Raw genomic sequence first — 15,597 nt, forward strand, 5'->3', positions numbered from 1 at the left:
AATGTCTACATTAATTTTAGGATGAGTTTGTCAACTTCTACAAAGAAGTAAGCTGGGATCTTGATAGAGAATGAGTTAAATCTGCAGATCAAGGTAGGTGGTACTGCCATCTTTGTACTACTAAGTCTTCCCATCCATGAACATGGGCCATCTTTCCATTTATGTAGGTCTTCTTTTTTTTTTTTCAGTTTTATAGTTCGGAATAAAAATTTTATGCTTTTGTTAAATCCATTCCCAAGTATTTTATTCCTTCTAATGCTATTATAAAAGAGAGTTGTTTTTCTTAATAGCTTTTCCAAGCTTGCTCATTGCTACCATTTAGAACTATAATTGAATTTGACATAACAATCTTATATCCTGCAGCCTTACTGAACTTATTAATAATGCTTTTAGTGATTCCTCAGGATTTTCTACATATACAATTAAGTCCTCTACAAACAGTTTTATTTCTTCCTTTCCAAAGTAGATGCTTTTTTTTTTTTAAGATTTTATTTATTTATTCATGAAAGACAAAGAGAGAGGGAGGCAGAGACACAGGCAGAAGGAGAAGCAGGCTCCATGCAAGGAGCCCGACGTGGGACTTGATCCTGGGACTCTAGGATCACGCCCTGGGCCGAAGGCAGGCACTAAACTGCTGAGCCACCCAGGGATCCCCCAAACTAGATGCTTTTAATTTCATTCTCTTGCCTAACTAGAACTGCCAGTACCACGTCAAAGAGAAGTGGTGAGAACAGTCAACCTTATCTTGTTCTTCTTAGGAGATTGCATGAAGTGAACTTGTAAGTTTTACAGGTGCCCTACATCATATTGAGGAAGTTCCCGTCTTTTCCTGGCTTGAGTGCTTCTGTCCTGAAGCAGTGAATGCTGTAAAAATGCCTTTCCAGCATCTATTAGGATGATCATGTGGGTTTTACTCTTTATTGTATTGAAATGGTCTATCGCTTTGACTTTTGCATGCTGAACTAACTTTGCATTCACGGAATAATGAATGTATGCATGGGAATGAATGTATTAGTGTAGAGTCATTTTTATACATTGCTGGATTTAATTTACTAATATTGAATTGCGAATTTTTGCTTCAATAGTCATAGGAGATACTGGTCTATCTACTGTTTTGTGTTTTTTTTATTGTGAGGTCTTTGGTTTGGGTATCAGGTAGTAGTGGCCTCACAGAATGAGTTAAGTGTTCAGCTTTCCACTTTTGACCAAGTATTTTTAATAAAAAGCTACAAAACAGAAACCACTCTGGTTGAACAACTGTTAGGCTCTTGTTTAAAAACAAGAGTTTGGTCCTTGACTCAGGGGACATGATTCCTGCCCTAACCTGTGCTAAGCACAGCAAATGGACTATTAACTGGAGAAAGCTGGGAATGTAAAATCTGACCAGCTTCTCTCCATTTAAAAAATTAATAACTTCCCACCTTCACTCATCACCCCCAAGCAACAGGGGAAGAAAATCATGAAGAAATCTGGTCTATTTCGGGGCAAAACATGAAAAGAAGATTAAGATGCTTTCTGAGGGGGCACCTGGGTGGCTCAGTTGGTTGAGTGTCCAACTCTTGATTTTGGCTTTGGATTTTGGTCATGATCTCAGGTCTCAAGTCAGTTTCCATGCTCTCAGTGGAGAGTCTGCTTGAAGTGCTCTCTTCCTCTGCCTCTCCCGCTCCCTACTCTCTCTCAAATATATAAATAAATCTTAAAAAAAAAATAAATAAAAAGCTGCTTTCTGAGGTACAGAGAAAGGCAGCGTCAGTTTCAGTTCTGCTATGGCTCCCGAGTTAAGGCTTCCAGAGATGACAGACCCCACCTGGCCCAAAAGACCCATACCTCCCCCAAAGGCAGAGAGAGGACATGAGAGCATAGGGCCAACTCGGTGGTGGGGAGTGGCCCACACAGCCCTGGACCCACAGGAAACTGTGACAGACCTTGATGTGGAGGGCGAGACCAGGTTGTGCTGCTGATTCTCCTTCAACTTACCTCTCACCCAGATAGTCCCCAATCACGGTCTTATTTAGGCCTTCTCCTTTATACAGGAACTGGGCTACGTCTTCTGGGGAGTTCTGCAGCAGGTCATTTTCTATTAGAAACTGAATTCCCTGAAGAGGGACATAAGGAAGAAAGCTCTGATTAGGAGGGTCGCCCAGACTCATTTTTCACAGACAGAAATACATCCAGAGTAATGATCTTACTGGCTGGGGTATGGCAAAAACAACAGAATAATCTGATCCTCACCCCCCAGAGTACACTTTGTCCATCAGAGGAAAGCACATTCATTCCTCCTGGCCCATTAATGGGCTAAAAGACAAATAAACGTGTTACTGAGAAAATCATTATAAGGAAGTTATTGGAGATGATAAAGGCAGAGGTGGTAACAATAGCAAATTTCCCAAGCTCAGAAGATCAATCTGCTTTGTGTGTGAGAGCAACATGTCATATGTGGTTGGCTAACCCACGCCCTCCCCAAGCTCCCCTTTATCCTTGCTGTTCCTCACTAAATAACCACATTCCTAGCTTCCCTTGCAACTTGGAGTGACCTTGTGACACAAATCTGGTCAGGAAGAAGTCTGTAGGGAGTGCCTGGGGAAGCTGTCACTTTCTTGATACAAAGGGACTCGTGAGCAGCCACTGCTCCTTCTTCTTCCTTCCTGACTTGAATGCAGACATGAAGACCAGAACCCTTACAGCCAGTGGACCAGGGAAAGGCCCCGATGAACACAGGGCCTGTGTCCTGCCACTTGACACCCTTCAGCCACCTCTGCTATGTAAGAGGAGAGCCCACTGTGTAAGCTGTATTGGCTGTGGCTGAACATGCTAACTGATCACTGGGCCAATGAGCTTAAGCTGGTGAAAATCCATGCCCACCTGAAGGCCCAAAAGGGCACAGGTGACAATTTCTAAATGAAAGGCTGCAGGGGTACTGTCCTGGCCCGAATTAGCTATGCTCCTCTCCTGAGAAGCCCTAATAATAGCAAAATTTTACCTCTGACACAGCTTCTGAGCTGGTTTCAAAATACACGTTGGCAAAGCTGGTGAGGGGATTCTATCCTCTATTTGCTGGAGGTTATTTCTACAAATTCAGAGAGATTTTCCAGCTACAACTCTCCATGCCCGGGACCTGGGCTTCCTCACGCCATGTGCTCCATCCGAAAGTCTTTGTCATTTTTTTCAAACACATGAATGTCTACAGCAGCCTTATCTAAAATTCCCCAAAACTGAAAACAACCCAACATCTCATCAATAAGAGAAGAGATAAATCTATTCTGGTAGATTCCGTATGATGGTACACAATACAGCAATAAGAGAGAATAAGCGTACAACATCGATGAACCTGCCAGACGTGGCATAGAGTAAAAGGATGACACAGTGTGGACCTTAATTCCATTTATATGAAGTTTTAAAACAGGTAACCCCCTCTATGGTGATGGGGTGGAATTCATTCGCTAGGAGGAGACACCAGAGAGACATTTCTGATGCCCTATAACCACATCTTGCTCTGGGTTACACAAGGATTTCAATTTGTAAAAATTTGTCAAGCTGTGCAAAGTTTGTGCACCATATGCTGTTCTTCAAAAAATGAAAAAGTTTACCAAAAAATCAGTATGTCTGACTATCCTAAATTAACTCTCATCTATTTCTGGTGGGAGCTAAAGTGAAGACCAGCCCCCCGTCCCCCGCCATACCATCCTCTAAGTGGGAAGGCATGCACACAGTATAAGGAAGCGTTCCATCCCAAGTATGCGCCTATCCTACCCAGTCCCCTGAAAGCGAGGCCGGGGACAAAGGTGACAATGCTGGTGTTTATTCACCCACAGAGAAGCATGCTGGATGGGGAAGCAGGGCTCGGGATGTTGCAGTGGTCTGTGAGGGAGGGGAGCCCAGGGCAGGAGGGGGGCTGAAGTTTACAGTCTGACCTAACATCCCTGGAAAAGTGGTCCAAGGTCACAGCTGCCCTGGTCTGCCTGTCTTGACTCCGTGTCCCAAGGGTGGGTAGAATCAGCAGACCCTGCTGCCCCCCCATCCAAAACTGCAAGGGATGGGGAGAGAGCATCTAAAGGACCCAAAGTCTTGGGACCAAGGGCCCAGCAGATACAGGTGTTCCCTGGGGGGTGCCTGGTTGGCATCTGGGTGACATCCTTGGCCTGGTCTTTTGTGACCATTGTGGCGGCAGTACTAGCCAAAAAACAGGGGACAGGGGCCCCACAATTATGAAACCACCGCTGCAGGCTGTCCTGTAGTCAGGTCCCTTCTGCTGCCGTTACTCTCTGTGCACCTTCCCTGGGGCCTTGGCTTTGCATCCATCCCGCCCCGTGCCCTTTCCAGCCTCCCAGAGGTCCCCAGAGTCCCTAGGCCCAGCAATTGACACAGTCACAAAGTCCCAGGTACTCCATCAGCCTACGCTCTGCCCAGAACTGAACGGGCCTGGGGATGAGGTTTTCTGAGCTCTGGATGCTCATGACCTGCTCTAAAATTCAAACACTCAGGAGCTCCTCAGGGAGGCTATGTATATAGCCTGAAAAACCAGATTTGAGAAGAGCAAGTAGGTCCAGAACAAGGTCATCTCTTCTGTGCTTCAAGGTTATGGGAGACAGCCAGAGGAGCCCCAAACCAAGCTCCAGCTCCCCTCTGCAAGAGGTACTGGAAAACACAGCACCACAGGGGTAAGTCCAGGCCAGGGACTTGAAGAGAAAATGGAGCCAAAACCCAGAGTCTGAGATAGCAGTTACGAAGGAGAATGGAACTATTATCAGGGAGGAAAAACCAAGAAGCAGAAGCAGAGGACGACAACACAGGAGCCAGGGGACATGTATCCTCATACAGGACAGAAGCGGCGGCATCACCATCCATGTGACACGCAGGCTGAGTGTAGGTCCGCAAGCCAGGGAACACCAAGGATCACGATCCCCCGTGGAGGGAAGCAGGGAGCAGACTCCCCATCAGAGCTTCCAGAAGGAACCACTCTGCCCACACCTGGATCTTGGACTTCTAGCCTCTGGGCCTGTGACACAACCCATCCTTGTTGTTTCAGGCCATTGAGTTTGTGGTCATTTATTACAGCAACTCTGGAGACCCAAGTACACTAGATAAACTTTAAGGAAAGAAAGTAAATGTTCTGGTATCATTAGACAAGGTTAATGTTTTAAAATATCATTTAGGAAATCAAATAGGAGAATCTGCTGGAGGGGGCCACCATTCAACCCACTACACCTCATCTACTTTTCCTATTTCCTGGTTTTCAACCCTGGTGCTATGGGTCCTGGGTGCGTGTCTCCATCAGGACACATCTGGGCTTTATTGTTGTTTCTTCAACCTGATGTCAAGGTGCCTTGTAAATGGTAACTGAGCACAAATTTATGGTGATTATGGATTTGCTACCACTTGATTCCTGAGCCTTCACGTACACTGGGTATTTCTCATGTCTTTTCAGCTTTCTGTTGAATTAAGTTTTCTTTATTCGATGTTTCCTAGTTTGGAAATCCTATCTTAAAAAAAAAAAAAAAAAAAAAAAGGAAATCCTATCTTATCCCTAACTTCCAATGGTTACTCTTAAAATTTTAATATTTAAACTTACCTTCATCCATGAATGTCCAGAAAACCTTAGCCAACCTTTACTTCCCTGCTTCCCTTCTCCCTTGCTATGGATACAGCTGACCCTTCAACAACACAAGGGTTACTGGCCCCCCACGCCCCACATAGTCAAAAATCTGCATGTAACCTTTGACTCCTGAAAAATCTGACTCCTAATAGCCTCTTGCTGACCAGAAGCCTTACCCATAACACGAACAGTCAAGTCACACATTTTCTACATCACATGTATTCTATATTTGTATTCTTAAAATAGTATCATAGTATTATAACCACATTCTTATAAGCTGGAGAAAAGAAATTGTTACAAAGAAAATTGTAAGGAAGAAAAAATACATTTCCAGTACTGTACTATATGTTTAAAAAAAAAAAAAACCCTGTGTATGTAAATGGACCCTCGCAGCCCAAACCCAGTGCTGCTCAAGGGTCAACTGTATTGAGGTAATCTGGGGGTTTTAGTTTGTTAAACACTCTTTCAATAATCAAGCTCTCATTTAGACTTAACCATATGTTTGGCTGGTTTCTTTGCATCTCTGTTTCATAGTGCAGCTGCTCTTGGATTTGGGTCGGTTACAGGTGTGCTGCTCCAATCATGATTTCTAGAGTTTACAGAAGGCATTAGCAGTTACTTTTGTGAGCCTTTGCATATCTGGCATGTCTTCACCTGCCTCCTCACACAGGTGACAGTCTAGATATACAGAATTCTAGGTTTTATTATTTTTATCTTATTTGGTTTCTCACAGCTCCACACCAGCCTCCCCAGAACTCCAGATTTTAAATCACACTTCCTCAGACCTTGGAAAACACTTTCCCTGCTGTCTTTGCTCCAGTGTTTCTGGTGAGATTCTGGTTTCTTCCTAGATAATCTGGTCTTTCCCTTCTGGAAAGTCAGTGAGTTTCTCTTTATTCACAAGCTTTCTGGTATTTTACTTGATATTTCTATGGATCAGTCTCTGAAAATTTTATCCTGCTTGGTATTTAGTGAGCCCTTTGAATTTGAGAATTTTCTCTTAATCTAGTTCTGAAATACTCCAATATTAATTTGAAATACATCCCCCACTGTCTTCTAGCTTCTCCTCCTGGAACTTCTATGGGATAAAATCCGAGCTGCCAGACCTGCCGCCCCACCCCCATGAGTCTACACAGAGCTATGGAAAATATGGAGGGAGCATTACCATCCACCCTGCCAGCGTCCCTGATCCTGCCCCACACTGTGGGTTTTCACAGGGCTTTGGTTCTTCACTTCCACGGATCTTTCCCACAACTCCTCGTTTTTGCACCAAGGATAAGCCAACACCCTATCATCTCTGATGATATTTATAATATACATAACATCTTACTTTTAATGTTTCCTCCTATGTTAGTTCTGCTGTGGAGTTTGACTTCTCTCTCATGGGGTCGAACAGCTTATACATTCAATGATTCCTGGCTGGGTGTTCACCTTAGTATTTAAGAATCTCTGATAGTCTCCCTGAACGCCATTTGTTTCTGGAGCAAGTGATGCGGCCATTGGGGTGCTCAGAAGCTGGTCTCCAGAACAGGTGTTTCTCCTCCTCCTGCTCCTCCATGAGGCCAGCAGAGAAGAGAGACCTCCATCTCCTACGTGGAGGCACACACCACTACTTGGCGCAAGCTCAGCCAAGGGTGAGTGGTCTGGATATCCCCTCAATGGTCCCAAGCCCCAAACGTGCTGCCCTGAGCGAGCTGAACCCCTGATGTGGTTCTCACTTCCCACGGCAATTCTTTCCTGATGTGCATTGGGCTACCGTTCATCTTTTTATCTTTCAGGGTTCCCTCAACTTCTAGTCCTCTAAGTGAACTCGTGCTTGTTATAGAGCCATACATTATATTTTTAAAGACATTCCAAGGAGACTGGGAATAAAAGAGAAGCTGTAGTATGTTTCCAGCTTCTTTGATTGAACCGATCTTTCCTCTTGCTCACTTATAACCCCGACTGCTACTTCTGGGTATCTAATGTATCTGCACAAACAAAAGCTCCTTGCTCAAAATGTTACCACTCTGTGACTTAAAATATTTCCTACTGGCCTGGAAGTCTTTACTCTGATGATAGCCTGTTTCCCAAGCCCATCACTCAGTGCTGTTATGGACTGAATGTTTGTGTTTCCCCAAAATTCTGATCTTGAAGCTCTGACCCTATGTGATGGTATAAAAAAGCGGGGCCTTTGGGGGATGCCTGGGTGGCTCAGTGGTTGAGCACCTGCCTTTGGCCCAGGACGTGATCCTGGGGTCCCGGGATGAAGACCTACATTGGGGCCCCTGCATGGAGCCTAATTCTCCCTCTGCCTATGTCTCTGCCCAACCCCCTCTCTCATGAATAAATAAAATATTTATTAAAAAAAAAAAAAAAAGGAACCGGGGGGGGGCCTTTGGGAGGCAGTTAGGGTCAGGTGAGGTCATTTGGGCGGGGCTTTCATCTGATGGAGCTAATGCCCTTATGAGAAGAGACACCAGGGAACTCTCTCTTGCTTCTTCTCCGCCATGTGGGGACACAGTGAGAAGGCCATTTATAAGTTGGGAAGAGAGGTCCCACCAGAACCCAGCCATGCTGGCATCTCAATCTCGGACTTCCAGCCTCCCAAACTGTGAAAAAGTCAGAGTCTACTGTTCAAGCCACCAGTCTATGGTATTTTGTGAAGGTGGCCCCAGCAGACTCAGACCAGTGCTATGGTCATCTATAAAGTGGAATTTTCATTACTTTTCCCCTGCAGGTCACATGCAGACTAAATTTACCATCTGATTTTACCGAGCAACATGATTACAAATAAGTTGTTGGGCAGAGCCAATAATTAGTATCTTAGAAATTTTTCGGGGGATCCCTGGGGTAGTTCAGCAGTTTAGCGCCTGCCTTTGGCGCAGGGCATGATCCTGGAGTCCCAGGATCAAATCCCAAATCGGGCTCCCTGCGGAGCCCCATCGGGAGCCTGCTTCTCCCTCTGCCTGTGTCTCTGCCTCTCTCCATGTCTCTCACGAATAAATAAATAAAATCTTTAAAAAAAGAAAAAAGAAAAAAAATTTTCAGGTGATAGGATGCCTGAGTGGCTCAGCAGTTGAGCATCTGCCTTCAGCTCAGGGTGTGGTCCTGGGGTACTGGGATTGAGTCCTACATTGAGCTCCTTGCATGGAACCTACTTCTCCCTCTGCCTGGGTCTCTGCCTCTGTGTATCTCTCATGAATAAATAAAATCTTAAAAAAAAAAATCTTTCAGGTGAAGAGGTCTATATGTAAAATGAAGCCTATAGAGCAACTGGCCATGGCCTAGGCAAAGCAGATAAAGCCCCTGCTTGCTTAGATGTGGTGAAGAGGATCCCCAGGGCTGAGCAGGGTTCCGGAACATCCAACCCCAGAGTCCCACAGGAGCTCAGGGAAGTGCAGTAGTTACAGGCCTGAGTCTGAGGTGGATTCCTGGCTCAGGACACTGGGCAGGTCTCAGTGGTTCTGTGCCCCATTGTCCCCAACGGCACAATAGGAATTAAAATGGAACCCACCTCGTAAGATTAAGTATACTAATTACAGTGCTTCATTAGCAGTTCCCAACATATGCCAAGTTCTCAATAAACGTGAGTCAGCCCTCATGATTATAAAGCTGACACCTGGTGTTGGGAAACTATGAGGACAGGCAAGAACCTGAAGAAGTCATGGAACCACTAAAATATAGGTTATTTGTGTTTCACTGGGGGAGGATGTGGGCTCATCCATGACCTTGCTGGCGCACTATCCTGCACTGCACCATAAAACATTAAGGTCCAGTTTTTAAAAGAGCCACTTGTGAAGTATCACTCGAGATGCTGCCAATGCTTAGCACATCTGCTAATTAAGCCAACTCTATGAACTCGACTCCTCAAGAAAGGGGTTTGTGTGGCAGGTTTCATTGCTTTCAGGTGTTTTCCTAGACAATCCAACTTGAACACTGTATTGGCTCAAGTCAGGAGAGCTCCCTGACCCTTCATGCAGACATCTTCTCTCGAAGGTGAATGAAAGGAACAAAGTCCTCTGACTTGAAGCATTTAACCCCCCAGCAGCCTCACAGGCTGCAGCCCTGCCCACCAGCCCCAACCTGTGCCCTGACCAAGCACTCCTCAAGCTGTGGGCCATGCTTCAGCAGAAGATATAGTGCTTGACCCGGCCCCACCAATGGTCCCACTATTGGTGGGCACACACCCATCGCTCCCAGGAGGCCCAGCCTCGCCTGGAACCTCACATGCGAAGACCAGGGACCAGATCAACAGAGCTTCTTCTTTACCCTACTCACCAGGAGCCCCTACATAGTAAAAATTTAACATCAAGTCTCAGTATTTTTCATGAGGGCAGATGACCACCTCTGTCCAAAATGAGAGAGCCAGTCAAATCGGTGAACCTCAATTTCTTATATGTCAGAAACCTGGGATGTCTGCTTACCTTTTTGGGATCCATGTTGAATTTCTTCCTCCCCATGGCTATCTGCTTGTTCCTCTGGGTAGTTTTGCTATGCATTTCAAACAGTGAAGAAATGGTTAGCCAAAGTTTGCGCCAAGCGCAAGGGCGCGTGTAGTCTCCATGGCACTTTGGTCAGCATCTCGGTGCAGAAAACTGCCTAGGCTCCCCCACGCACCCCTCTCCCTCCACCCTCTACCCCCTAAAGCAGAAGTAGCACACATGGCTTCCCCAGGCTCTTCTCTACACTGGATTCCTTTTCCAGAAAAAGCCAATGACAAGGAAACGGCTATTTAAGGGAAGCACAGTTCCCTGCTGTACATAAAGGCTGCTTCTGCGGTTAATTCGGAGGGGCCTGTGCTTCCAGAGAAGAGAGAGGACAGGCTGTGGCTGTGGCCCCTGAAGAAGCACCCTGACTCCTCCACAGAGAGCAGGAAGGGGTTGGAGGGTGGAGAGCAGAGGAACCAACGCCCCACAAAGGCTGCCCCACTTTGAGTGTCTCCAACGGTCCCGCCCGCCCCTGCTGTGGTCACATGGCAGCTGAGGCAGGGAAAGAAGAGGTTAGTAACTCAGCAGTGTGGCACCAATTGTTTACCTCTCCTCCACTGAAGTCAGATTGTCAATCTCAGTCATCACTTCGGCAATTTCATATTTCAGCCTCTGCCAAAAAAAGCAGACATTTGGGCACAGGCTCCTTACCGTCCCCCTCCTAGACACAGATAAACTTTAGCCTCCCAGACAGAAGCTTCCCTGAGGTCTCACATGGGCATCTTAGGGATGGAAAAATCAGTACTTTCTATCCACACAGAGAGAGCTTCACAGAACAGCCCCAACTCTGGAGAAAACACAATTATTACCTATCCACCTCTTACCAGAACAAGCTCAGAGGGGTCAACCAGGCAGATTCTAGAGTGTCTGTATGTAAAACCATCCTGAACTCACTCACTGTGGCTCCTCCTCCCCACCCTTTGACCATGCTCCCTGCCTTCTTCACAGCCATGGTCTTCTCTTCTTGGGAAGACCGGGGAGAAGGTGCCAAGGCCAGTATCAGGCCCTTAACCACCAGTCTCAGGGTGAGGTTCTATTGCTTGCCTTCACTTCATGTGTTAGGATACAGACACACGAGATTCCCACTTTTTACATTTTCATGAAGCTACTTGACTATTTGACCTAAAAGCAAAAACCAACTAGAGTTTTTGGGTTGCTTTTTTACCTCAATGTCATCAATAAGTTCCTTCTTTCTTCGACGAATGTCTAAAAGTTCTTCTCTCTCTTCTAATGAGAGGTCTTCAGGCACTGGAAGAAAAAAAAAATCAATTAAACTACTACCAGTCTGGAGCCCATGTCGGCAGTATCTAGGGAGGTTGAAGATAGGCATGTGAACAAGCTGGTGTATCTGTAGGTAGGCATCCAGCCTGAGGAGAACCCTAGGTAGACCCCACATAAGATATTCATAGCAGCATTGTTTGGAATAGAATAAGCACCCAAACGTCCACTAAACATGGTACATTTTTAAAACAGAATCCCACGCAACAATAAAACATGGCTTAACTGAGTTAACACAGGTGAGCCTCTGAGAATGGGGACAGTAAAGCAGGCTGGACACTGGATATGGCCCTGTTTGTACAGGCTAAACGTCGAGCACACACTTTTGGAGGTGTGCATGTCTTGGAGATGTGCATGTATGTAAGAACCCAAGTGTACACACAGGAATGAGAAATCCCAAGTTCTTGATAATGGTTCCTTCTGAGAAGGGTGGATGGCAGGAAACATATTCCAGAAGGACACAGGTAAGTGTCAGTGCCATGGGTGCAGGGTGGCCAATATGGGGGTAATTGAACTTCTATATCATTATTATTGACAGAGTTGTTCATAATAATATCTTAATGATTAACCTTTCCCATTCCTATCACGCATTCTCTCTCTTCTTTAACTGTGCCACAATTGGTATTTCACTTAGCTTTTCGAAGAAGGAGCTTTTGATTTTTAATACTCCTCTATTGTGCGTTTAATTTCCATTTCATTAATTTCTTTTTTTTAAGATTTTATTTATTTATTCATGAGAGACAGAGAGAGAGAGAGGCAGAGACATAGAGGGAGAAGCAGGCTCCCCACAGGTAGCCCGATGTGGGACTCGATCCCGGATCCCAGGATCAGGCCCTGAGCCAAAGGCAGATGCTCAACCACTGAGCCACCCAAGCATCCCTCTATTTCACTAATTTCTTGAAAGAAACAAAAGATTAACAATCTGATCAAACAGCAAGAGAGCACACAGAGCTTCCATAAGTGAAGATAATAGGGTCATGGCACAGAGGTAGACCCACTGACCAACACATCAGAAGACAGTAGCCAGGAAAGTGCCCCCCAGACAGACAGAAGCTTGATTTATAACAGCTGACACCACAGCTCAAAGGCAGGGTACGCACTGGTAAGTAACATGTGCTGTATGTGATACAAGTAACATGTATCTTCTGTCCAAGATGAAGCCAAATCCTTATTTATCATCATAGGAATTTTCAACCAGCTCCACGTAGAAGGCAAAACCACAGGTTTTAGAATAGGAAAGGATTTCTTAAACAAGACAGGAAAAATGTAAATCACAAACTAAAATATCAATAAATTCACCTTGAAATTAAGAACCTTTGTTCACCAAAATTCCACACCATAAAGTGAAGAGCTAAGCCAAACACCATTAAAAGGTTGGTATCCAAAATACAGAACTCATACAAAGAAGGGGGAAAGAATTTAAAACCAAGGTTAGGAAATGGGCAAAAGACCTAAACAGCCACAAAATCAAAAAGGAATGAAACAATGGACATGTGAAAAGACATTAACTCTCTTAATCATGGGAAAAGGTAAATTCACATCTTAGGGAGGGACCTCTACTAACAAAGTAGTAAAATTCAGTTAAGGCAATTTCTTAGGACTCAAAAGCCCTGGGGCTCAATGGTTAGGTGGCTGCCTTGGGCTCAGGTCATGATCCTGGGGTCCTGGGATCATGGATTAAGCCCCACATCAAGTCTGCTTCTCCCTCTCCCTGCCGATCTCCCTGCTTGTGCTCGCTCATTCTCTGTCAAATAAATAAAATCTTAAAACAACAACAAAAAAGCCAGACTGGACCAGAAGTGATTCACTTAACCAAGGTGATGAAGCAGAATCAATGAGGAGAGAGGGAGGGGGCAGACAGAGGCGGAACCTGACTCCAGGCCCTCTAAGGGCTTGGGAACTGGTGGCAGCAAGTAAGTCTGGGGGCGGGCAGAGAAAAGGATTGAGCTCATAAGAGGGCTGGATGAGGCTTGTGAGAGCTATGGGACCCCTTGATCTCCTCTAGCTCCCACAGAAGACTACTCATCTCCAGACAGCATCAGTCGGGGGCCCAAGGGTAACCCAACACACATGAGAACACCACACCAAAGACAAGGGACGCAAGCGGTGCTGACACCCCTGTCACCACCATCACCACCAATCTTCTCCTCATGGGTCTCCTGGCTACTGGCAATCATCCTTTACCCACTTGCACCATCATGGACTAGAGGTAGGACGGTCTTCTCTGCAGAATCAGATCAGCTATAGAATGCCAAGATACTGATAAGGGGGAGGGGTGTCTGCCAGCAACCAGCATACTTGGATCACGTCACAAAGAAATTGATCAACGAGGCCTCTTGACACACTCAGAGCTTCCAATGACCTTTAGCCTTGCACTCGCCAACATGCAAAGCAACCAGAACAAAGATGTGAAAGTGGTTACATTTTGGGGAACAAGACATTTTGTGGGTAGCCAGGGTAATGCTCGTCTCCCCCACTGTGGCCCTGCAGAACCACTGACTGATACACACATAAACGATAAATATAAAAACTTGAAGAAATACATGCACGTCAAACTCACCCATTTGGGGGGGTGGGATGGAGAAAGGGAGAGAGAGTAAAAAAAAAAAAAAAGAAGTCTGTTCAGAATGGAAACTGGTACGGCCACTTCAGAAAACCAATTGCTGCTGTCTGTTCCTATGGAAGATGTGCCTAAGTGATGGGCCAGTAATTTTACTCCTAGGTGTAAACATACTAAATTCTTGAGCACTGCAACAGATGATATGTATGATGTCAAAGAAGCACACTTGGTAAAAGAGAAAGGAAATGGGCTAAATGCTTATCTAGAGTAGGATGGGAAAATATGTTGTACATTCAAGGCAGGAAACTCCTGACCCGTGATTAAAAAAAAAAAAAAAATCACATACTAGCACTACTACATGGACCATCTCAGAAAAATAGGGACAAGAACACTTCTATTTCAAAAGCAAAAAAAAATAATATGTTGTGTGGGTATACAAATATCTACATAGTAAAGCAACAAAGACAATCATTGGGATAATAAATACAGAATTCAGAATATTTCTTAGGAGGAAAGAAAGGGATACACAGGATACCTCAAGAGTAGTATTATGCTCCAAAGGAATGCTCTTTTGCTAACAAATACTATTCCTGCTACCAAATAAAATTTTTTTTTAATTTTTAAATCTTTAATGAAAACAGGAAAAAGAAAAGAAAAAGAAAACAGGGCAGCCCAGATGGCTCAGCAGTTTAGCGCCGCCTTCAGCCCAGAGGGTGATCCTGGAGACCCAGGATCGGCCTTGTGTCTCCCTGCATGGAGCCTGCTTCTGCCTCTGCCTCTCTCTTTCATGAATAAAATCTTAAAAAAAAAAAAAACTTTAATGAAAACATTTTTTAAGATTTTATTTATTTATTCATGATAGAGAGAGAGATTGAGAGAGAGAGAAAGAGAGAGACAGAGGCAGAGACAGAAGCAGAGGGAGAAGCAGGCTCCATGCCGGCAGCCTGACGTGGGACTCGATCCCGGGTCTCCAGGATTATGCCCTGGGCCGAAGGCGGTGCTAAATCGCTAGGCCACCCAGGGATCCCCTGAAAACATTTGTTTTAAGGCTAGGCAGAACTCTTGGCCCCGGAGTAGATGTCCAGACTACATCTTCCTCCACAAAGTGGTTACGACAACCCAGGGAGTTTAGGTAAAAGCAGAGAAAGGTCTTATATACATAGGACGATGTAGTGTATTTCAGTTCAGAAAATTCAGTGCTGTTTAGTAATTAAAACCAACAGTCAAGGGCAAAGAAGGAAAAAAGCTGGCCAGATGCCTCTCCCTAAATCAGCCAAAGAGATTTCTTATTTTCAGTGTTCTTCTGCTGAGAAGCTTTCTCTGTTCTCCACACAGAGAGGAAGAAAATAAGACTCAGAAAGGCGAGGGCTGTCATGCAATCATCAACATTCTCATTTCTTTTCAGAAAGTCCACCTCTGGCCCCTCCCTCCGACCCAGAGGATGAGTAGGGCTGGCTGAGAGCACAAAGTGATGGCCCCGAAACAATCTCAACACCCAGATGACCTGTCACTAGATCCTCAAGCTTCTACGCATACCCTTTAGCTACTCTTCATTGATGCCCATCTTTTCCTGTGACTTTAAGACCCCAATGACTTAAGTAAATCAAGTACTGACCATTTATTTTACCAACACTTCTGACCAGATTTTGCTGGTCTAAAAGAAACATTTTGTAAGGTAGGGTAAGGTGTAGAATAAT

At 45.1% G+C, this 15,597-nt stretch overlaps 1 protein-coding gene across 3 annotated transcripts in view; it reads right to left on the reverse strand.

The window, feature by feature from the left end:
- The window catches only part of CYTH3 (cytohesin 3), an 86,738-nt gene that overhangs the window by 12,670 nt on the left and 58,471 nt on the right, over positions 1-15,597 (reverse strand). For all 3 annotated transcript variants that reach the window (XM_072753165.1, XM_072753166.1, XM_072753167.1), the window contains 4 exons: positions 11,228-11,310; positions 10,610-10,674; positions 10,000-10,066; positions 1,978-2,096 (listed from right to left, as the gene is read on the reverse strand). In XM_072753165.1, the coding sequence (XP_072609266.1) occupies positions 1,978-2,096; positions 10,000-10,066; positions 10,610-10,674; positions 11,228-11,310 (334 nt within the window). The remainder of the gene's footprint in view (positions 1-1,977; positions 2,097-9,999; positions 10,067-10,609; positions 10,675-11,227; positions 11,311-15,597) is intronic.

The sequence above is a fragment of the Vulpes vulpes genome, chromosome 3 (assembly GCF_048418805.1).
Source record: "Vulpes vulpes isolate BD-2025 chromosome 3, VulVul3, whole genome shotgun sequence".
Taxonomy (NCBI): domain Eukaryota; kingdom Metazoa; phylum Chordata; class Mammalia; order Carnivora; family Canidae; genus Vulpes; species Vulpes vulpes.